At 37.2% G+C, this 25,699-nt stretch overlaps 1 protein-coding gene and 1 long non-coding RNA gene across 3 annotated transcripts in view; one reads left to right on the forward strand and one right to left on the reverse strand.

Annotated features, from left to right (window-relative positions):
• The window catches only part of LOC117161503 (metabotropic glycine receptor), a 157,867-nt gene that overhangs the window by 54,637 nt on the left and 77,531 nt on the right, over positions 1 to 25,699 (forward strand). The window contains exons 3-4 of the mRNA XM_033343084.2: positions 24,004 to 24,127; positions 24,291 to 24,434. Of these exons, the coding sequence (XP_033198975.1) occupies positions 24,004 to 24,127; positions 24,291 to 24,434 (268 nt within the window). The remainder of the gene's footprint in view (positions 1 to 24,003; positions 24,128 to 24,290; positions 24,435 to 25,699) is intronic.
• LOC143303749 (uncharacterized) lies at positions 864 to 2,974 on the reverse strand. Of its 2 annotated transcripts, none has more exons than XR_013060351.1 (3): positions 2,880 to 2,974; positions 1,928 to 2,231; positions 864 to 1,108 (listed from the first exon to the last, which is right to left on the reverse strand). It is a non-coding gene; the product is annotated as an uncharacterized LOC143303749 (long non-coding RNA). The 2 variants fall into 2 exon arrangements; XR_013060350.1 differs by having other exon boundaries at positions 1,924 to 2,231.

Here is a 25,699-nt window from a genome sequence, read left to right on the forward strand (position 1 = left end):
CAAAAATGCATGTGTATTTTCTTAATAAAAAATTCCTTTCTTCCCCCTTTCTCTTTGCATACATCGAATTCTATGGAATATGGTAGTATTGGTGTATCACGATCGAAAATTGATTAAAAATAGCATAGAAAATAGCAGAATTTTCTTTTTTATGTTTCGGTTTCAGTAAAGTCCCAGTTAAATTGAAGTTATACTCGTATCTCGTTAAGCAAATACTTATCAGAGTATCGTCGAACTAAATAAATTATGCGTGTATTTAGGTTAGGTTTGGGTTAGGTTGAGGTTAGTTTGGTTATACGTTAACAAGCCGTACATAGAAATAACAGGCTCAAAGGTTCGAATATACACGCAGAACTGTCCACTTAATAAATATTCCCAGTCTACGACTGGAATTAATTAAACCCATAGCGAAATTCTAACCTCCTGGAACTTTTCCTGATCTCGTAAATGCTGTTCCTTTTACAACTCCTTCTCCTAACCTCATTAACGAACGGGCAATAAAATAAATGAAAATTGTATGTGAAAAATTGAGGAATTTTAATATGAAATTATTGCATCGAAAGCGTAGAATTGAATCACATTAATTTTCAAAAAAAAAAAAGTTTTCGATTGTATAATAATACAATGGTTTAGGAATGATGATAAAATTGTTTCACAATTTCGTACAATTTTAATTGTATGGAAGAAAAAGTTTCTTAAAATGTTAAGCAGCAGAATTCAGTCGTGTAAACTGGTTAGAAAAAGAAAAGAAGAAAATAAAAGAAAAAGGAAGAGAAAGAAAGGAAATGAAGAGAATTCGCGAATGAAATATGAAGTATTTGCAAAACGTTGGCTTTTAATAGTTTAATTAAACTCACCGAAACTCGTAACTTTTCTACCACTCTTTGCGGTTCACTTTCACAAGATTCCTACTTTGTGACGCTCTTCCGTTCGCAACGTCTTCTTCAGTACTAGCCGAAGAACGCGCGTTTTTCGCCGTATGTATCTTTTCATCTATCTTTATCTCTCTCGTCTCCTTTTCCTCGCGCTCTTAATCGGACTGACGTGGTCCAAACATTTTTCCCATGTAAACATTGTACTAACAACCAATATTAGGTACATCCAAACACTGTAATACATACATTTAGATACATTCAGATATAAATCGTAACATATGTACTTTCTGGAATGTTGATATGAAAGATATAAAAGATACGGGCAAGATATGAATATAAAAATAAACATAAACATAAAAATAAAAGATAGGGACAAATATATAGAAATATACAAAAACAGAAATACAAATACACGAAGGTATACATTCGACGGTCAAACTATTAGATGGAAAATATTAAATTGTTTAATTTACGTTTCTTACAATATTAAATTATTTTTTGTCTAAAGTTTGCGGACTAATTGATCGGAATTGAGAATTTAAGTTTGCGACGGATTTCCTGCAATATTAGTAACATTTCATTAAACTTCAAACATCTTCCGTTTGTTAGCGTACATTTGGAAAATATACAGTGGATGAGTAAATATATAATGGGCGAGGAAATGTACAGTGCGAATGATCGTTCGTCTGAAATTTGAGAAAGAACGAAAATGAACATTTTGGTGGAAATGGAAAGTTGCGTTTGAGTTTTCCGAACCTTTGATAAATCGTAGTTTGTCAAATTATCGCCAATGCAAGAACGAATTTACAAAATATAACGCGAGCGATGAAAATGTAAGCTGAAGTCTGAAGGGGAATGAAATTGTGAATTTATTAAATCGCCACGCGAGTAGAAATTTAAAAAACACACAGTGTCTGATTAAATTATCGTGAGAGTCATTTTGGAATTATTTTTTGCTCAAAGTAGGAAGAAGCTCGTTACAACCGAATATCATTATCTGCGATCCACGATATTAAAATTCTACTTACTTACTTACTTACTTACTTACTTACTTACTTAACTCATGATCCAATATAAAAACGAATATTCCGTAGTATTCTCTGAATTAATTTAAATACAAATATTTTTGTTTGTGAATGTAATCGACGATTTAATCTTTTCCATGGGATTCACCGGTTCTTTTCTTGAAATCCACTTCTCGTTCTTCGTGTTTAAACTTTAAACTCTGAATCCAGTTTTCTTTCTGGGAAAGGCGAGCCACTTGCTCGATCAGACTGTTGTTCCGCGTGAATTAGGTTTCTCGAAAGTCGTTTCCTGGTATTGAATTGCAAAGTAATTCGACACGAACCAGGATCGCTGGAAATAAAGTGATTCTCAAATCTTTTTTGCTCGTCGAAAGATTCAGGTTTGCCCGTTTCATCGTGTCGACAGGTACGGTTTATTTCGAGCATCTCCGTTATAGCTTCTTCTTATCGCGTTTTGATAACACAATTTTTCTTTATCTTTACACGCACATTAGTTCCTACGCGGTAAAACGTGGTAGAATCGTTAGGTTATCGATTATGGGATGACCGTGTTCGTGAAAACGGAAAGGACAAAATTCGTAAAAGTGTCAGAAAATTAACTCACCTCACAGTTTCGAAATTTCATGTTTTAATGTGATCGAAGAGATGAAATTTGAGAACGAGAGAAGAATATCATTTCTAATCATAATTTTTGCTTTGCTATGGTTTTTTTTTTGGTGGAGGTTGGAAGGGGAAATAATGGTCATCTTTGGAGGATCCGGCATGAGAATATTTATACAGATTCACTATTATTATTATTATTATTATTTTCTCGCTAGTATTTTGCATTATATATTATTTTATAAACAGTATATTTTATACAATAAAATATACAAATCATTATATTATTTTAATGCTGTAAATCTGTAAAAAATTCCCTCCTCCAATCAATGATCGATCTATTCTATCGAAATTTTATCAATTTTCCGACAATACTTACATCGTTACAAGATTTTTTGGAAGCTTCTAAGAATATCGTCCATCATATTGTAAGCGTATCTTTTTTTCGACAGCACAGATATCAACTGATTTCTGCCACAGACTGATCGATCGTTATGGGAAGGGCCGGTTTATCAGCGAGCCAACGAGTACGTCGAATTCCTATGACATCACGACATGTCTTTCGACACGCGTTGACCTTAATGATGCTGAAAATCGGATTTTAAATATGCCGTTTTTACGTCTGATCCCATTCACTGATCGTCCTAATTTCCAACCTCGTTTCCTTATCGAAATGACGTATATCAAATTTTCTGAACTTTCCGCTCACCGATGCACGTACTTTCGACAAAATTAATTTACATCTATATTACGTGTTATTCGTATACCAGGTAGAATATTTCTGCAATTTTATATTTCTGTAAACGCAACCAAACGAATAAAAGCTAAATCAAAATTTGATTATGCAACGAGAGATATTTCAATATTTTTCGATAAATCTTGTCACTTCTGAATTATCCATAAATACATTTACGTTCTCATTTTAATAACAATTACTTGTAGGAAATGTTACGGCTGAAGATATTTCGATTGCTGATATTATTCACACACATTGGTCTCTCGTTCGACGAATATAAATAAATTCCGCGTGTATAAATGTGAAGTAGCAACCGGTATTAAACAATTTATACGCTATGAGTCTAAAATATTTCGTTTCCCACGGCCGATATCGGTTTCGGATTAACCTGTTAATTGAAACGACAAAGCTTCCGGTGAGTTCGTATTCATGCGATCGTTTCCATTGATTACACCGGAATCATTGATGAAAGAAAGACGAAAAGAAAAGGAATACGTACAGATCCGCGAAATAAAATGTAATAAAATATACAGCGTATGAGAATGGAAAAATCAATGTTTCAATAGTCTTCCAACTTTTTTCATCTATTATTGTTAAAAATCTGTAACATGCACTGTGTATTATTTTGCAACAGCCAATGAATATGATGTATGCAACGGAGTATAACGAACGTGGAGCGTTACTTTTTAATTAAATTTGCGAATCATTGCGATTAAATTTGTGCTTTGGAAATAAAATACGAACGAACGTTATAATTTAATCGGCAAAAAAGGTTGGACATATTTTTCGTAATGGAATGTCCGAGGAAACAATTGTTTTTGATAACTAAACGACGTGACAAACGATAGAAGTTGAATATTAGAAAAAATCGCGCAAGACGAGAAGAAATATCGCAGGGGAGAATTGTTTATTTCGAAAGAGCAAATATTATGCGAGGGACGTCTTTTTTAGTTGATGGGGAAAAAGTCTCCGTTTTCGATAATATTTATCATATCGTATTTACCTTCGTAACAAATAACTTTTTCATGTTCACATTACCAAACCTCGAATGGCAAAAATCACAAACTTTCAAATATCTCAAAATTACAGAATCACGTGGCACAAATAAATATTTTCATCTACTATCCGACAATCTTCTATTTTTTATCTACAATCGTAACTTAAACTCAAATGGCCATACAATTTAGAGAAAGGACGAAAAGTGGTTAATTCATAAATAGTAATTGAAATAATTTAAATATAAATATTTCTATCAGCGAATCCGATCGTCGATTGGAATTCACGGAATTAAAATTTTATTCCTCAGAATATCTCAGAATAACGCAATGGGTGCATTTAACTCAACTTCGAAGACCTTTTGCCAGATTACAGATCGTATCGAGCCATTTCCATCCGGACGATAACTCGTTTAACGACTTGAACCGTCTGTCTCTCTTCTTTCTTACTCTGAAAACAGGAAAGAAAAATCGTGTTTGTATCGTAATTAGATTTTCCAGCGATGCCTGATACGCCTATCATCCTATGAGGGACCATGTACCTACGTGCGTTTAGCTGCTATTTTTCTCCTCGATTTCGTGTTTCCGTCGTTGTTAGCTTCGCGTTACGGCTCGAATTTCACATCTTCGCTCGAATTACGTTTGGCGAGTAGAAATTGAGAGCAACTTTCAATTGCAGAACAAACTTGGTTGATTAAGAGCCAGTTGCGTAGGTTCCGTGAACTATATTTGGTGGAGAAAGGTCGAGTGTTCTGTGAACGATGGTGCAATAGAGATGGAGATAACATTGGAGAAAGAAACCAGTTGAAAACGTACATTACAGATTTTTACACGAAGCTTTGTTCTTGAGAGAATCAGAAATTTACTTTAAATCTCTACGATACGCGCGTTGCGTAAAGTGAAACGTAATGGGAGAGACAGCGATTCCATAAGAAGAGACGAGTTGAAACTGTTGAGAATTGTGGATCTTAATCGCCGAAATAAACGTAAAGAAACATCAAGGTTACGCTTAGAATTCATATTAAAATAGTTTTAGATTTATTTAATAAAGGATGTCCAGGATCTTCGTCGATTACATTTGTACGCGTCTCAGCACTTTCTTTGTCTCTCCATCTTCCATACCACATTCCCAACGGAACGGTTACATTCATCTGTTTTTCGAGACGCCGCGCACACACATACTATTGAGATATGTATAATTTTATGCGCTAGACTGGGTTAGATGTGTAGTAGAAATACTTGTATGTGAGTATCAGTGCGTGGAACAGATAAACGTAAACTGTTCAGTCGGTTGACAGTCGCAATGGAAGAAAGTGGTGAGACGCGTGCAAGTGTGTATCGATGAATATCTTAGAAATCGCTCATCGAATAAATATATAATTATTCTAATATTAATTCCAAGTGTAAATTTAGTGTTCCTATACCCGTGTCCCTGTAATTTCATTCTGTATTTTCAATGTATTTCCCCATAGCAATTACTGACCTGCTCGTGTAAGCAGCCTACCGAACACGTAACATTGTTTCAACGTTAATCCGCATTTAACAATTAACAACCGTAACACGATATACGAAACAATTTTAACAATTAATTATAAGTCCATATTACGATAATTAGCTCTTGCAAAGACGGCATTTTCGACGAGATATGAACTCGACGTTAGCTGGTGTTTGGGAACAAATTTGAATACCAAGCAAACACGGAATAAGGCGTTTGCAACAGAAAATAATTCTACGTGTAAATCGAATACATAAATATTTGGCACGGAAAATTTTTGGCAAGTGTAGCTCGTGTGGTACGTTGCTCGCCAAATTGAAACGTGTTTGTGCGTTTCTTCTGGTTGGAATTCAAGGTTTTTCGTTTAATTTTCACCCCTAATTTTATGCAGGACGCGATAAAAGCTTCGAGCCATCCGGTAATTTCAGCGTTTCCGCATGATGACTTGAGAGTCTGGATTCCTTCCTCTGGTTCATGCTTTCCCTCCGCTGATTATGCGCATAATATAGGGCGATATCTCAAACACGTTATTCCCATGTTTACGAAGCTGCAACACTAATAAATCCACGCGATTAGCTTCGCAGCTTTCCCCGAGGAGAATTATTCGCGTCGAATCCGCTTCTCCATATTTATTTACACTGTGGCTTTATGAGGTCCACAATCTGTGGATCCACAATCAAAATCTTATTTTGTCCGTTTCTGGATTTGGTGTCAGAATTTGAGAAGTCATATGGTTATACGTAGAAAATTACTTATTGGATCAGATCTACTAAGAAGCGAAGGAATTCGAATGAGTAAACACAACGACCAGAGGTTCACAGAATGACATAACACAGTAATTTTACATATAAAAAGATAGCGAGCTCGAGTGACCATTTAAATGGAATACTTGCTTGTGCTCCAGAGAAAACTTTTAAAGCTTTGGTCATGTGACTTTTCTTGCTGCTCGATTTAATGCGATACCTTGCATGTAGGTTAATCAAATGGATCGTATTCAGTTGCACGCTGTAGGAAAGTGACGTAGAATAAGGGTTTTCGTGGACCAAATTAGTGGAATATACTAATTCTAGTCAGCCATGATAGTATAGAAGTCACGCGGAGGCAACGTAAGCAAAACAGCGCTTGCCAAAGTAGTATTGGTATTGACCGGCTAAAGTAATATTGGCCAGACACGTAGAAAAGGATCGTCGCTAGTTAGACAAGTGGAAGGAGTCCTTTAATGCACCGACAAGTGAAGTCGATTTTATTATTGACCAAATCGGAACAAAAGTTTTAGTAGTCGGGCCTATAGAAGAAGACTGGCCAGACAGGAAGTTGCCTGCAGCCAGATAAGTAGAAGAAGGTTGTCGCTAGTTAGACAACTGAAAAAGATGGTCACAATTGAGTCAAGTCGAGTGGGACTTTTTGTGACAAGATAAGTCAGAAAGGGGCATTGAGACGAAGTAATTGTCAATATCGCAAGTTAAATGGAATTTCTGACCAAACATGCGACCGAGGAGAACATATTTGGTTCAGTAAACAGAAATCGTACAATTCCCAACTAGTTTCTCGCTGTAAGATTATTAGCCAGGATGAGCTGAATGTGGGTTCGTGTCTAGCTAGGAAAGTGGAACAGAACAATCCCTAATTGGACAAATAATATGTGCAAGGACGTTCCCAATTGGGCAAAATCCGGACGAATAATTTCTTATCAAATTTGAAGGGTAGAAATTCAGATTGGACAAGTGAAACAAGATTGTGCCTCGTCAGGCGAGTGGAACAGGCAAGCGCTGTATCAGGAAAGTAGATTAGGGAGCAAACATGGTCAGGCAAGTGGAATATGGATAGCATGTGTTTAGGCAAGTGGAATAAGAGACATATTTAGTTAGACAAATGAAACAGTATTGTCTGTGCTGAATCAAGTAGTATAAGATGTTCAGTTTGCGTAAGTAGAATAGATCAATTAGAATGAAACAAGTGAAGCATTCTAGGCTTTGCTCAACCAAATCCTACAACATACATCTTCCGCTCAGGCAAGTGGATCAGGGTTCTCCGACTCGGTTAATAGTTCAATGAGATAATTAATAATGCACTAATATTTATAACAAAAGAAACCACGTTTCATTTTCATTAAGTTAAAGTTGAATGTAAATCATTAGAATATACAGCTGTCATGTTACAGTTTTAAATTCGTTATTTCCTATCAGCCAGATTATACTACATTGATCAATTTTCTAATTATCTACAACTATCTTCTAATTGTTTTACAATGCAAAATATTTACTGTAGCAGTCTCTTAAATTAACAATTATTCTTCATCAGCATATATGTATCTATTTCTATACTACTTTATTTCCTATTAGGTAGATTCTACCTAATTTAATTTAAACAAATTTGTAATCATCCTACATAACTTTTAGTGTGTTAACTTCTGAAATTTTGCTTATTTTTAATTAGCATATACGCATTTATTTTTTTATAATGCCTGAACTATATAATGGGTCCAACTCAATATCAAGTGGATTGTATCATTTTAGTCGGACAAAGTGCACGTTGAAAGTCTGTCTCAGCACGTCGATTCTTCGAATTAAGAATTTTTCTCAACTAACGTTTACCATTAGCTGCGTAAACGGAGGAAATCGTCGATAAGAAGTTGTTTTCACAAAGAGGCGGAAAATTTCGCTTTGCTCGAGCTACTTTTTTTAACAGACTGATCCGTTGTTGCTCGTTCGATGGTAATCTCAGGAATCAGGTTGCCTCTTAACCAACCGACTTAAACTTGTTAATTAAGCAACCAGAGCGTTTACTTAGAAGCCAGAAAACGAAAGTACAGGCACTAATTACGCGTAGGAAGTTTTCTTCGTAGTCTTGCGAGAGGATTTTTTCCAAATTATCCAACGAGACTAGACTTTTAACTTTAACTTTTACTCGCGATTTTTTTTTTTTGGTAATTCAAATCTCCCACGAAGATTTTACTTTTGGCGATTCTTTGGACAATGACGTTAATTTACGTCGACTTGAGATAGGATTTACCCAAAGTTTCGACAGACACGCGAGATAATTCGATTACCAAGATCCTCCAGGTTTCAGATTATTTCCATGAAAACTACCATTAAGGGCTAATGTTTCGTTAATACAATAATTCATCTTCTCTATTCTATCCTTGAGCCAATTTATGCTATCGAATTTTGTTTTTCGATGGCAGTTATTACACGTACACTGGCCGTGTTTCCATAAAAATTTGAAACCACTCTGATCGAAGTTTAACAAATAAATAACCCACGTAATGCAGTAAGAAATTTTTCAGTCAAGTAAGTCAGATTTGACCAGATTACAAAATAATCAGCCTAAGCTAAAATTTGACACAGTGGAAAAATTTGTTGCAGGAATATAATTAATTTTTAGAAGCTGTAAACAAGATTTGGCTAAGATACTAAATGAGCCGAATTGAAAATTTGCTACACGTTTGAAAGTTCAGTCTGAGCAACGGTTTCAGATAAATCCAACTAAATGTCAATTGATGATTATTTAGGCAAAAGTTGTTTAACGTTCTGATTCAAATTTAGGTAAAATATGAAATAATGCAACATCGTATTATTATCGATGCACGTAACACTCTGGAAATGGCAGCTGATTTAAAATTCCGTTTCGGTCATGTTCCTCCATTTTAGTAGCGGTATAATACGACTTCTAATGTGAAATTTACATCGGTATCAAATTTTCATCACTTCCAAGCTACCGTTTCTTCCGGCTGGCGGAATCAAAGCGAATGTGCACGTCGAAACGACGCGACAATAAATCCTCTACATCCGCCATACCATTTCCACGATGCACCATATAGCCTTTGTTACCGTTAACCTACTTAGGATCAGGAACGTGAAGTAATTCGTAAAAATTGCGTGTAAAAGCAATACGATTGAAACATCGAAGCAAGATAATTTATAATTGAACAATATATGGAAATTCGATTTTTTCAAATTTCATAGAATTCCAACGTCCGAGTGATAGATACTGAGATATTTATAAACGTAGCCCACGCTCTTTTTACACTCTTTGAAATATCCAAATTGTCTTTTAAGGGGATGTCCTGAGTTAGAATGCAGTCTAAAACAGCGTGTTTTTGTGATTTTTTTTAGAAGGGAAAGAAAGAAACGAAGTTATTGAATTTTGAGCTATGGTTTTATATAGATTTAACGAATACAAAAAAATTTTTTTTGAAGTAAAAAAAAAATTATAGCAGATTTCTAAGCCCAAGTTTTCAATCGGCGGGAAAGATCCACCTCGTAATTCTTGACCGAAACAGAAGACCGAAAAAGGATTAAATTATTATATATTTTTCTTCTCGATGAACTGAAAAAGTTCGTCAAAAAGTTTATTTAGCACATAGATAGTTTATAAGCACATAGATGGTGGCAAAAGACGATAATTCAGTATCGGAAAATTAATGGAAATGGAAGCTTATCCTCCTGTCTACCGGTCTCTTTCGTCAACCGATTTTCTCAACCGATTCTCAGGTTGCGATTGGCCTAAGTTGGCGTGCACGACGTTCGCAAGTGATAAAGTCATAAAGCACGCAGGTCTCGGAAACATGCCAATTCCTAAAAAATATTTCCTGCAACTTTTTAGTCATTTGGGTCGCAGCTGCGGAAGGCAGCTGTTGGCCACTTGACATTTTTCCAAGGAATTTGGCAAACTCGTTGCTTCTATGATCCTAATGCTCCACCGGGTGCCATTGAAATTACTGACACAGTTTTCATCGATATCGGTTCACCGACATCTGATGCGACCAACACCAGACTTGGCCGAGACCCGGCTTCATCGATACTGGACTTGATCGACGTATATAATACGATGGTATTAACCGATATCAACAGTGATCGACATCGAGTTCAAGCAATAGTTCGCGGCAAACTCGAGCAAGGCAGAAGTTTGGCTCGGAATATCGTATCAGTCTGCGTTCTAACTTTGCTCGCGCGTCCCTGACGCGTGTCATTGTATTAGTCAGCGAAGAAGCCGTGTTCACAGGCGATGGCATTTTTATACTATGATTATCGCTTTCTTGTTAACCCGTTGCCGTACTTTTACGAGTTTCAGTCGTGATGAGAATTTCAGCCAAACCTGAATATCACGAGTCAGACTCGTGGTCTAATCTCACGTCTAACTTGAATATTCCGACAAGTTCCGACACTTTGTCTTCGTCGCTTTGGTACCTTTCCTGACAATTCGGGCGCAACGTTTGGGCTCGGATTCTTCCGAGTTGACACGTCGAATGCCACGCCAGTTTACAAGATTTGGCCATGGCGCCACGGTGAATTTTACATTATGCGGTGCATATAATGTTGAAATATTACCTCCAATCTTACTGTGTATGTAGAATCATTGTTAATGAAATTATCTCACTGAGGTCACCGGTGACCCCTGCGGCCAAGATGACTGCCGGTCACCGGTGACCCCCACGACGCCGCGGCCTAGTTTAGTGCCGGTCACCGGTGACCCCCGCGGCCAAATTGACTGCCGGTCACCGGTGACCTCCACGACGCCACGGCCTAGTTTAGTGCCGGTCACCGGTGACCCCCACGGCCAATTTGAGTGCCGGTCACCGGTGACCCCCATGGCATTCAACCTGTTAAATGGTACGGCAAGGGATTGGCACGATCACACACGCGACAGACGTACGGACAAAGTTAGAACGCACACTGGTGCAATACTTGGGAGCAATCTCGTACTCTGGTGGAGTTTGCTGCGAACAATTGGTTACACTCTGCGTCGATCGTCGATGTTATCGATCGATACCATCGTCGGTTAAAGCTGCTGTCGTGAATCAGGTCTGGCGTCGGTGAATCGCTGTCGGTGAAAACGGCGTGGGTGATTTGAATGGGACCCATCGCTCCGCGGCAAATACATTATCAGTGGAACGTGCAATATGCTACGTCCAACTGTAAATTATTTGCCATCCAAGTCAGCAATAACTCGAGCAATCGCAGTACTCCAAACCATTAAGAATCGAAATTCCCTTTCATAATGGATCTCGTCGATCTGTCGTCGATAAAGAGGCCGGGTCGCAGCTTCCGCTGAAATTATGAGAGTTATGACGGAATCATCCTTGGCCAGGGAACTTTTTAATTAAACGTTCGCTCTGTGTGTGTGTGTGTGTGAGAGAGAGAGAGAGAGGGAGAAAGAGAAAGGTAGAACTATCCTCGGCCAGCAGAGAAGTTACAAGAGAAAATTTGAGCTGGCCAATTGCTTGTACAACATGCGACCACTTACTCGTCGCGAAATATTTTGCCCTCGTTCCACCAGTTTTCTTGTGTATTCGCGAATACCACCGACATTTCGAAACTTCCGCAGCCTCCGTCTGCAACTTTTTAATCGCCGCTAGAAGCTCCAGTTCCTCGCGAACAGCATGTCCTCGCGATACCACGTTGTACTTTGTTGCTCGAATGTTCGTGGACGCTTGGTTACTTTTGACAGAAACGCGTCTCGACGTTACGAATGGGACCAGCCAGGATCGTTCATCGTTGTAACACGATCAAATTTGTTTTTAAAGGGTAATGGACATTAAGAGAAATTAGCATCTGTAAGTGTCAGACACTGTGGAATTGTTTCGTCGTTTTAAAAGCTCGGCCGAGTGTCAAATATGTAGACACGACAGAGAAGATTTTTCCAAACGAACGAAGGGACTGTCGTGGTTCTAGCGACAGTGCGTAAAATTAGCTAGAAGTTCGTCGAATTGCTTATTTTAACATATCATCGATAAGATGTTAAATAAACGATTCGTTTCACACGTATTGTTATTGTAAATCGACCAAGATGTGTCCACCTGCTTATAGATAAGCGGCAATGTGTAACTCGTTTAGGATTTTATTCCCAGCGAATTTTTGTATCAGAGTTCTTGTGTTATTTCTGACAGCAGTCCCTTCGACGGTCATCAACGTATCGAACGGAGAAATTTTTCGAAGCTCGCATTTTCCCTATGTATATTGCTGCAACTGGCTTGTTGGCTGGCTGTTTGCTTTTCAATTCCATCCAGGTTACTCTGAATGTTTATCGACAAGCATTTGTGTGCTTTGAAAAAGCTATGTACTGGATATTGTACAACGTTGTGAGTGGTTATGGTGACGAGCGTGTAGGTTGCTGTCCCAGGGGACGTCGAAATAAAAATATTGTATTGTTTTGACAGTGACTATATTATAAGAGTTTCGTGTTGCGAAATTTTCCTTAAGTGCAGCTTTACCGAAATGTCGTAGGATATTTTCTATTTTTAACGAATCTTTGGTGTTTCATGTAGATCGTCAATTTTAAGTCGCATGAATTTTTTAAACTGTTTATTTGCCATACAAAGCAACAAAGAAAAATACTTCTTCGTCTCTCGTAACAGCTGTTTTAAATTTCCCATTTTGTTTTCTTTTATTGTCACGAACGAACAGCTAATAAATTCTTCCGCTTCTTTAGAATCTACAAAATTCGATGAAACGATTAAATTTATAGTACAAAGCGTCCATCTAGTGCGTAAAAATACTTCCCGAAATCTAGTTTACAAATAAACAACGTATAGCCGTAGACAAACAAATATTTTCAATTCTCTGCCTTTAAAAATCTATGAAATTTTTTGGAAAAATGACGAACCCCATCTAAGTTATCTTTATTAGTCATACGTTTTTTCCTGAGTCAAGTTTCCAACAGAAGGACGTGCGGTTCTATCGAAATTGATAATACAGAATTTTCTGCTTCTTCCAAGAGCTAAATTAACAAAATTTACTAAAACAAAAAAAAAAAAAAATGACGAAGATTTAAGCGAACTGTTGTGCCAGCCACTACACTTTTCCTTAAGTTTCTAATACAAAGACTTAAACCTATTATAAATAATAGGAATTTTCTGCGTGTTGGAAAACGTAGGAAGATCGGTTGGAAAAATTGCAAAGGCCCGTCTATGTCAACTTCACTAGGCACAGGCTTTTTCTTAAGTCAAATTTCCAGCAAAAGGTCGTATAGTCAGAACGAGACGAGTAAAAGAGATTTCCCGTGTCTCTTAAAATCTACAAGACTCGCTAGAAACATTATGAAGCAAGCCGTACTTTAAGTCGACTGTACTGCACATAAGTGTCTCTTTAGGTCAAGTTTTCAATAAGGAGTGTGACGAACAAAGCCTAGAGGGGAGGAGTCCGAGGTGGAGGGTCTGCTGGTATCGATTTCACGGGCCGATTATGTAGCAGCAGTTGCCGATTTTCCCACGGCTTTGCCTGGAATCGTGTAAGCCAACTGAAGTAATCGTATCGCTACGATAAAAAGCTACGATAAAGGAATTGGCGTGAGCCTTTCGTGAGAATCGTCGGAAATCTGTCGCGAATGTTCAGCTCCCCCCACTCCCTCCGCGCTTCCCCCTCCCCGTTGCCGCCCAGACGAAATCCGTCGAGACTTTAGTTTCCGCTTTGCTACCTCGCGCCTCTCTCTCTCTCTCTCTCTCTCTCTCTCTCTCTCTTCGAGCTTGTAGAACACTTTTTATTCGCGTTCGTGCGCCACGCCAAATTCCAGCCGCCTGTTTATCTCGGCCGTGGAACGTCGTTGGAACCCAGTCACAGGAAATTAACATTCGTTATGATAAACCAGACATTTTACTCTTTTTGGCCAGATGCTGCACGAACGATAACGAATTTAAATGAAAAATATTTTTGTTACTCTTCGTTTGTTTTCGATACATTCCTTTCGCCGTTTCTCGATGGTTTGGACACGTTTTCCAGTTTTTAATAAATAAATCTTCGTCCGTTAGGATGAAACAGCTCTTTCGTCCTATTTTTGGTAGAATGTTGTTGAAAAAGTAATAATAATTTGGATAATGTTTCTGGAACAATTAATTGGACGTAAATATTGGGTTGGCAACTAAGTGATTGCGGAATCCTAACCTCAAATAGTAATTTAAATTTAACTGGAAGATATTCTTTTGTTGTTTTTCTTTCTTTTCTTCTTTTTTTTTTTTTTTGATTACAGGCTTCGTTATTTTTTGATTTTTTATACTTTCTCCTCTCGTAGTTACGTTTTAATAAAGAAATTAACATTCGTTGAGATAAGTCAACTCTTTTGTTCTGCCTTCGGTGAAGAGTTGCCGAAGAAAGGAACGAATTTAAAGGGATAATATTTTTTAATTATGAATTCTCTTTTCTTTTTAATTATACGTGCTTTGTCATCTTTGTTTGATGCTCCCTTTTTCATCGTTGTTAGTCTTTCATAAACAGATATACTGCATTAGCATGTCGATAATAACAGCAAAAGAATTGTTCTCTTTCCTGTTATAACAATAGAAAGGCACATCGAATTGAAATCTGAACATTTCTTTCCCTGTTCCTATTTTTATTCTCAGTCTCTACGTGTTTTTTTCAAACACATTTTTTTTGTCATTTTTACCTGTCCTCTTTCATTATCAGAATTTTTTTCATGACGATATTAAATGGTTGTGCGAATGACAATGATGAGAGAACTCTTCTCGGCGCCAGTGTCGTTGGAAAAGCGATAACATATTTTCCATGGAACAAAATTCAGGTACATGTACCTCCATATTCTCTGAACAATTTTCCCAACATTCCTCAAAATGTTACAAAATATATTGAGAAAAAAAAGAAAAACGATTGAACCGAGTTGCATAAACATGCGATTAAAGGAAAAGCAAAATTTTTCCTGTCCATCTTATCACGTCCATTCGATCGTTTGAAATTACCAATTGCCAACGAAAGACAAACATTTCTGCCGCATCTTACGTTGTCCTATCAATCGGCTGAAATTTTCAACCGCATTCAGCAACGTGGAAAATCCTGTTCAGAATTCGCTTCCGTTGAATTTCGTGGAAATTACAAGGGGATATTACAAGGCAGACACGCCTCCATTTCCCAGGTTTCCATGTGAAAACAATCGAATGCCTCATTAGGACGCACCATCCTCCCCGTTTAATTCCTTGTTCCCAGGCAATTCTGCCCGATTAATGCACCACTTCGACCATTCTCTATTAATGTACCGACCACACAGTCTCATCTACCTAACTCCATTTCCATCAAAAAACCATTATCTTTCGAAAAAAAAAAAAAAAAAGAAAAAAGCAAACGTCGTGAAATTTTCCCGGGCACTTTTCATTCGACAAAGATTCGCGAAAAAAGAAGAGAAAAGAAGAGATGGAGGAAGTAACAGGAAATAAGAGGAAGGAAAGTTCGAACGTTTCAATCAGAGACTTTTAACGAACGGAAAGAAATGTAAACGCGATGTGCCATTTGCAGAGGGAAGTTTGTTTCATGCAAATGTCGTTGGGGAGTGGTGCAACGAAAAGAGAATTTCATTTCACCCTTCTTTAGCTGCTTGTTATCTCCAGCTCTGCGCTAATTTACACTCTGATCGCCATATAATTGGCCAGCTACTCTTAACTTCGCCCCCTTCCCAATCGGCCTGGATCGCAAGAAGTAGACGAGTCGAGATTTTCGAGTTAAACGGATAAAAGGAATCCTTCTCTTGCGGATAAAAAGGGGCGAGAAATCGGCTGAAGTGCGATTCAAGTGGTGGACGTGGAAGATGGTTTGAGCAAGTTTAATTAAATTTCGATGGTAGCTGGAACCAGCAAGTTCGTCGTAGCTCGCTGCGTCATCACACTCTTTGATATTGTATCATTTTCGTTTCATTCATAGCGGCGTGTTCGGTGTAAGAGACTGGTCAGAATTATTTTCGCTTCATTTTAACAAACTGCTTTCTACGATTTTGCAAATAAATAATAATAATAATAATATAAATCGTTATGAAGGAATTATTGGGTTGGCAACTAAGTGGTTGCGGATTTTGTCATTAGGTGGCATTGACAAAATCCGCAATCACTCAATTGCCAACCCAATAAATGTATAATATTGATAATATAATTATACATCATAATGTAATAATTATATACAGGGTGGTTGGTAACCGGATGGTACAAGCGGAAAGGGGGTGATTCTACGCGAAAGAGAAGTTGAAAATATAGAATAAACATTTTTTTTTTTAATTTTTCCATCGAGACAACGATCTACAGTGAGATCCGTTATAACGAGACGCGATAAAGTGGACGCGTACCGAACCAAAGTTCAAAGTCGATTTTCTCGAAAACAAAGCCTCGAACGAAAAATTTTTATTCTATATTTTCGACTTCTTTTTTCGCGTAGAATCACCCCCTTCCGCCTGTACCACCAGTTACCAACCACCCTATACATATGTTTATAGAATAAAATAATTATATATTAATGATACTAGTAATAAAATAATTATGTATTAATGATACTAGTTTCTTCATGCACACACGCACACACATATATAATCTAAATACGTATGTTTGAAAATCATGTTCGAACGCGTGATGCGATCCTGTCATGTTGGTCGTTTTCGATTAGCAATATTTTAAGCGCGACAATGAGAACCGTCGTGGTCGTAAATCGGGTTGGTACCAGTCGAGGACACCGTTCGTCTCCCATTTCCATGACAATATAAATCAAAGGTCGGAAGATTTACGATCAGTACCGTTGCCACGTAAACACCGCTTTTCTTTCCCCCTTCTAGTGTCACAGTCTTTGCTGCGACTTCCAGTCCACAGATGCGAGAAGCTGTAGCGACGTGGCTTATGAAAAATGCGACCGTTAACGCCGCATTAACCGTGTTACGTCGAACTCTTTAACGTCGAAAATTCTCTTAGAGATCGTGTTACTATTTAACAAAAAAAAAAAAAAAAAAATTTCGAAAGAAAAATGAATATATATAATAAATTCGCAATAAGACCTATAAAAAAAAAAAGATCAGCTAAATCGAGAAAAATTAGTAATGCAAGTAGTACAACTGTTAAATTATCGTATTGAAGAGATACATTAAGGGTAGATAGTTTTTGAGGAAATTGGATGAAAATGAGGCTGAGAAGGAACGTAAACGGCGTCAAATTCCGTTGCTCGCATTTCACTTACACGTAAGTGCCAGCAAGGCCATTATCAGTGGAAGTTTAACGGTTCGTACACCGATTGGCGGTTTGCCTGGACGGCGCGAATTAACATACTCGATGCTCGGCTCCCTGTAACCCCTGGTTTACCGTGTTCACCGCAGTTGCACGATTTTCCTTCGATCCCTCGTTTCGCGGGAATTACGGCCATCGTCCCTGCTCATCTCTCCCATTTTCCACGCTGTAATTCCGACCGGTAACGGATACCAAACCAGCCAGCGAACTACCATTTATCAAAAATAAAATAATGAAAAAAATCTACGGGAAGACAGATGAAATAATTTTACCATGAAATTCGTTCAGTGACCCAAGGAAATTTGAAACTGAAATTGGCAAGTGGGAAATGACGATCTTGTCAAATTGGTGGCAGCCGTCGGTTTTTAAAGATATTTTGTCATTAATAAGGTCTGGTAGTCTGAGCAAGCTCGAGGAAAATTTATCATTTATCAGCGGATAATTTAGTATGAATTCTTTAACGTTATTTAATTCATAGGTTGTTATTATTAAAGATTGCCCTCTTAGCGGAAAATTATTTATGAGAAGATATTTTGTTTTGGTACTCCTATCTGTGTGGCATATTTTATGGTAATACAAATCATTCCATTATACTGTAGTATGTAAAGTAATATATGTTTAAAATGTAATATCAAATATATACAGTACAATACAACAGATAAAACAGACTATGCTATGATTAGCATTAAAAAAGTGTATCGAAATTTTGAAGCCTGTTACACAACTGAATAATGTGCAGAAAGAGAAACTGATCGATTTGGCTATTGAACGAAATTGTATTCTTATTCATTGAAAGAAGAGTTTGAACTGGTAACTTCAAAGACATAAAGTTAATTCGAGCTGTAAGGCCACTAAGTTCTAGCTGATATCCACGCAACTGTCTAAGAAGTAGAATAGGTCAATTATTGAATAGACGAGTAGAATAACTCAGGTGGTTGTCGGTCAAGGGAAGTGGTAACGTTAGTGGTCAGACAGGTGACATGGGTCGGTTACCAGTAGATAAGGAATATAAGTAAGTCATTGGCTAGTCAGGTGGAAGAGGTCATTGGTTAGTCGGATTAGCGAAATAGGCTGGTTATTAATCAGGCAGGTGAACAGTATCTGTTACTTGTCGGTCAAGGAGAGTAAGTAAATTATTAGTTAGACAGGTGACGTGACCTCTCTTAGTAATCAAATTAGAAGAATAAATCAGTCATTGATCAGACGAGGGAATATTTCAGTTACTAGCCACAATATCTGATTCTGGCTTGTGTTTGTCATTTTGTGGTCAAGGAGAATGTGTCAATCTTTAATCAGCCGATAGGAATCAATTCTTATGGTTAACCAGACAAGGAGAATAGGTTAGTTACTGGACAGATAAAGCAGATGGGTCAGTTACTAGTGAAGCCAGTGGAATAAGTCAGTTACGTATCGGCCGTAATAACGAAATTTCGTCGGAAAATAGTTATGAAGACGGTAGTTCAACAAGTTTCTAACAAATATTAATCCGAATAACGTCGTTTCTTCGCGAAAAAAGTGGAGTAGATCTATTATTAATCAGCCGAGCTCGATAAAACTGTACAACAAGCAGTACAAACAAACTTTTTATTTAATTTACTAATCAGAAACTAGTTTAGTAACCAAGCCTCATTTGAAAAATATTACGGAAGCAGTAGTATGGCATATATAAATTTTCTAATGAATATTAATATAAATATTAATATTAGAACGTATCATCTATTCAGGAATAAGTAGAGCAGATCTACTATTAATCAGCCAAGCCCAATAACACAATACGACAGTAGAAGGAACGATCTTTTTGTTTAATTGAACAATAGAGAATTAATATAATAAGGAAGTTTTGTTCGAAAGAAATGATTAAAACGGAGGCACAACGTATAATAGCACTTCATAATAGCGTGAAACGTCCCATGTCCGCTTCTCTCGCCGTATAGCGAAGGCATCGCGTGGCTGGTTATTATTTTTCCGCAGTCTAGCAGAAGGTCCACGATTTCAAAACGGAAGCATAGTCATGCATCTTCACTGCTGGTATTCACGTTTTTATAATCCTTTGCCTTGCGGCGAATATTTTACTGTCAGACGCTTCGCGAACAATTCCCTTTTGTTATTTTCTTGGTCCAGTGGGAACGTTCCTCGAACACGGTGAATTTAACTTCACTGAACGCAACTCGAGGAACGAAGGATTAGACGCTTTCGTTGAATGAAGCTAAAGAGCAATGGGATGCTTGATTAATTGTTAATTGCAGCCGGACGACCAAGTTGTCTCTCCTCGTGTTTAGCAAATACCCAGATTACGTACATTCGTTCCTTTTGCTGTTTAACCTTTCCTTCGTTTAATTAAAATTACAGTACGGATTTTTATACAATTCTTTATGGACCTAATTAAACAAATAGCGCTCAAGCAGAGGTTTCCTACGCTTGCTAAATATTCTAACGAGTATCGTGCCAGTGATTTATGAAAGAAAATTTATAGAATAAGAAATATAAAATAGCAATATAGTAAGGAAAATAAGATAACAATATGATAATTTTATAAATTCTGCAAGATGAATTTGTATTTAAATATGATGAATAAATATAATATGTAGCAATAGATGACAACTATCGAGTGGTATAGTATCTGTATAGTAGAAAAGTTAGTAAAATCCATAGTTTGTCAATTTCGAATTTTCTTTTATCGCTTGGACATGTGACAGGTCTTCGTATAGTACGTGCATTCTATGCATTTTGGCAACCTTGAATTTTTTATAAATATTTACAATGCTTACATACATACTAATTATTATTCACATTCTTTAATCCAGTTTCGACAAAGAAAATATGTCTGAAATATGTAAGATTCCTTGTGATTTCAAATCACTTTCTGTCTAGTGAAGTCAGACTAGCGAGATCAGACAGATAGTGCTCAGACTAGTGAGATCAGGCAGGTAGTGTTCAGACTAGCGAGATCAGACTAGTGAGATCAGGCAGGTAGTGTTCAGACTAGCGAGATCAGACTAGTGAGATCAGATAGGTAATGTTCAGACTAGCGAGATCAGACTAGTGAGATCAGATAGGTAATGTTCAGACTAGCGAGATCAGACTAGTGAGATCAGGTAGGTAATATTCAGACTAGCGATATCAGACTAGTGAGATCAGATAGATAGTGTTCAGACTAGTGAGGTCAGGCAGATAGTGTTCAGACTTTTGATATATAGATATATTAAAATAAAATAAAATATGGTTAGTTTTTGGTTCAGTACATTCAGACATAAGTTAAATACAGTGAAAGTTATTTCAAATTAAATTTATATTAAGTGCAGTTAAGTATAATTAAATGAGGTTTTGAGTTAGGCCAGCTAAGTACGGTTAATTTCACGCAAATTTGGTGGTTTTGCAACGTTTGCAACTTGACTAAAACTAACCTTCAAACAAGAGAAAATGAAGCACGGCTAGGTCCAAGCTGCATTCCAGTTAGACGGACTGAACTAATTCCACCGCTATCATAGAACTGAGAGAACCGACACGCACGACCAACAAATAACTTTTCAACGTTACTGCGATAATAGAGCTAATAACATACAACACCTAAAACATAACCTAAAACGAGCATATTCAAATTCTAGAAAACTGAAGATCAGATATTCCCTTTATTCGATGCCATTGCATTATTTCCAGTCGCATTATTCCGGGATAATTACCCGTTTGGAGTTGGAATTTTACGCGTAAGCTTAATTATCTCTTCTATTTCGATTTGTGAATCGACTGGACTAATTTCGATAATTGGCTCTGAAGTCGACGCCTGTGTGCATAAACGAATCGAAATTTCACGATCAAGCAAGAAAATGCCTGACGCGTTGCAGGCTCGTGTCGCGTTCAGAATAAACGAACAAATCGAATTTGACTATCGTTCTGCAAGCAGACTGGAAAATTCTGCATTAGTTTTATCCTTCGAATCGAGGAAGTCAGAGTTTACAGAGAAAATGCACAGGTTCGTAATAATTGAATTAATTCGTAACTGGCCGTGAATACATGGAGTCTCGTTTCCACAGATTAGGTTAATTAGGGGAAATTGAGGTTAATTGGAAATCACGCTAAAAGAAGGTCTTTTCAGGATTCGCAAACTTCCACATTGAAAGACGATGGGATATTTTCCATGGAAAGGGATCGTTTTACCTGTTAAACGTTTGCAAAATAAAATTCATTTTCCGCATAAGGAAATTCTTCAGAAGAAACGCTACTGTGTTTTTCTTTGATTATTCGATATTTGCCAATTCCATTAATTAATTAAGTTTACATTGCACGGCCTGTAAGTAAATGACACGGTCGATACTCAATTAAGATCAAATTACGTGATGTGAAATTGAAAAATTGGTTTGGTTAATTAAAATTTATTCAAACAGCCAATAAGAGATCTCGAGAAGAACGTTTCAAACTGTGGAAAAATGTCAAATGTCCACCTAACGATATCCAAAGCTTCTTCAAACGACAAGACAGTGATATACGCTTGGCAACTAACTCATTGCGTATTTTGTCATTAAGTGGTATTGACAAAACCCGCAATCACTTAGTTGCCAACCAGATTACAGACAATACCATCCTTTTTCACTCGTGTCTTATTTATTTGTCGAGAAATCACGTTCCAAAATCAAGACTGTCATCCACCTATTTATTATTCTACCTTCTGGTGTACTCGTCATCGCTAAGCGATTAATGAAGCCGCGATGAAAAATGAAAAATTAAATTTATACAGCAAAGTTTGCTCTGTCAGTGGCTACTGTCACCACAACTGATAACGCTCTTGACAAACTCGTGTCTGTTCTGTTACTACTGTAATGAATATTGCTGGTCCCGTTGCATACACTGGTTAGAACTCGCGTCTTGTCATTAGCGATACGGAGCACGTGCTTCACAGAGGCGAAGTAAATTGATCAACGCCCACGTTCCGTGGTCCATGTCGCGCTATAACAGGTATTTTATTTGAACAGGTGCATCGTGTCTGTCACAGCTACACGACACGAGAGCCAGTCAGGCTTTTTTAATGCGCGTGCATGAACGTTTGCAAAGTATACTGTTATGCGTTTCTGTGATCGTAAAAGTGCACATAAAAGGGGAGTTCAGAATGAAGGAAATTAACAAGTGAAAAACAGCATTGAGAAATGGAAGAGGGAAATGGAAGAAGCGAGGGAAAGATGGAACAGTCTGAAGGAAAATAAAAGAAAACGAAAGGAAGGGAAATTTAGGAAAAGCGATGGAAAATTAGTAGGCAAGGGAAGGAAAATTGAAAATGGAGGGGAGGGAAATTTAAAGCTAACAGAAGGGAAATCGATCAATGGGAAATTTAAAGAAGAGGAAAGGGAAACAAAGGAAAATTGTGAGTTAGGAAAAATTAAGGAAAAGTAAGAGAGATAAAAGAAAATTAAGGGAAATCCGGTGGCAGGGAAACTGAAAGAAAATGAAAAAACACAGAAGATTTGAAGGAAAAGAGAAGAAAATAAAGGAAAATTCAAACGAAAAGAAAGGGAAATAATGGAAAATGAAAAGCTAACAATTCCTGAAACGTTGTAGATCTTTTTCCTTTTTGAAAATGAAATCTACATGAAAGTATTAAAATCCAAAGATCATAGTAAAATCAATAGTTTCTATTACGAATCAGGCAATTTGTTCGTATAATTAGTTCATGTTATATATTCGACTCACGTTTACCAATTATACTGTTCAATCAGTCCAATTAATATATCCAAGCTTGTTTGAGTTATCGTTTTTCTATACTCAATATATATTCATATATATAATCTTATTGAGTATAGAAAAACGATAACTCAAACAGATGACGTGAAAACATGTTAACTGAACCTTTCTATTTTCTTAACTCAATGCCGATATCCACTCTGAAAAATTAGCCTTACTTAAGTCTAGAATATCGTGTTTCAGGCAAGGGGATCCTCACTTTCAGAATAGACGTTAACTATGCTTTATTGTACAATAAAGCGATGCAACGATCAATAGCTTTACGCGTGGCATGCTTGGTCGTTTGACACTGCCGTCCATTATGCCGGTCACAAGCATGAATTTCGATAGGAATAACCTTGTCCTCTCTCCACTATGACTTTCAGTCAATTACCACTACCCTTTGGTTCAACCTGTCACAGCGAATAACCATTGCCACTTTGACTCTATCTACGTCCTGTCTACTTAGCAATTTATCTTCCTTCTTATTTTATATGAATACATTTTGTTAATTGTTCTTGAAAGATGGTTATGTGAAAAATATGTGTAGACAATCGTACGAATAATTTCATATTTTTTCTCTTTTTTCAGAGGGACAAGTGGAATAGACATTGATCTGCGCAGACTTGACATAGATCAGTGCCCTCTGCCACCAGGATCCACTCAATTGAACATCTTTGCAGCCAGTGACAAATGCAAGAAACGCACCACCGAGGTTAGTAGATTTATCAATAAAAATTGCTAGCTTGTATTATTGGTAAAATGTTAATATTTTAGTCGCCAAATTTTTGTTTCCTTTTTTTTCTTGTGTATCAGGTATTTAATATTTTATTTGGCATTGGACGAAGTTCACGTCTAATTGTAATTTTCAATTGCAGTGCATCGCCATCCCTGGACTTGGATTCCGTCGTGGAAGCTACCGATGCATCTGCAAACGTGGCTTTTATTACCCGGACACCAAGTCTATCAACCGGTACTACAATGGCACCGTGATCGAGGAAGAGTACGAGAAATTGATGATGGTAAGTTTTTCAAGCAAAAAGAAGTACTTGAAAATTATGTTATATTTTGTCCTTCATGCATTCAGTTGATAAGAATTGTTTATAAGATTCAGAAAGCACAGTTTGTGGATTCTACAACTATTCTAAACTGCTCTCACCCAAAAGTATCAAAAGGTTGCTTTACACTATATTTCAAATCATTATATTTTAGACTATCTTTAAAGTCCTGACAAATCCTCAACAATTCTTCTCTTGGACTATTCTTAAAAGTCTGAAAATATTCCCAACCATCCCCAGAAATTCCTTTCTTAAACTATTCCTAAAAGTTCAATAAAATGTTAATAAAAAAGCCTCGAATCGCTTAAAATTATCCTGGAAAAGCTTGAGAAAAGAAGTATTCCAAATACCTTGATAAACTATGGCCATTCTTCAATCCGCTCTTAAAACCATAATAAATCTCCCTTAAAAACTGCTCTGCTTAAAACTATTTTTAGGAAAGTAAAAGAGGCGTTAAGAAATTCTCAGACTATTTTGAATCATCCAGAGAAACCGCCAAAAAAGAACTATTAATAATTTTCTCCAACTACTTTGAATTCTTCTGGACCTGCAAAGGAATCTCAGACAAATTACAAGACTGCTTCTTTACTGACAATTTATCAGTGTCTCGTGGCTCTGACTAAAAATCATGTACAAGGGTGAGCAGCCGGTTAATTCCAGGTCACAGAATATTCTTTCCTGCGAGGATCTTCAAAAGCAGCTCCGCTGTAAATCGGCTTGCCGGTTGCTCGAGGGTTCTTAGCCTGGTTAAACACCTCTGAATCCCTCCTTGTGTCTTGTTCCTCTGTTGATCAAAAACTTGGAAAAACTTCAGGATTGTGGTCTCTTGCTCAAAAGATGAAGAGAAGGAAAAATGGGAGGGAATGAGATAGCACGTTGCTTTTGGTATCCGGAGTTGCCTCTTTCTTCCAAGATCCAACTTCTCCACCTCTTCAGGTGTCTCTCAATGTTGAGTCAGGAATTTCGTGGATAGCTCTTGCACAGTTCTGAAGAGGCAGCGAAATCCACTACCAAGGAAAAAGAAACGCTTCAATACCCAATTAGAGCGTAGACACTGCCATTGTTCAAGTGGCTCCAGGTCGGTTCACGAGTAACATTTTTGAGTAAATGTTTGCAATAAAACATGCAGGCTAGCGAGAAGAAGAAATTCGTAGAGACGGTATTGTTGTAGAATAGACATTTTGTCAAATGGAATTACCAATTGGACATTTTGACAGTCATCGTGCTGA

Source organism: Bombus vancouverensis, chromosome 16, assembly GCF_051014615.1.
Source record: "Bombus vancouverensis nearcticus chromosome 16, iyBomVanc1_principal, whole genome shotgun sequence".
Classification (NCBI taxonomy): domain Eukaryota; kingdom Metazoa; phylum Arthropoda; class Insecta; order Hymenoptera; family Apidae; genus Bombus; species Bombus vancouverensis.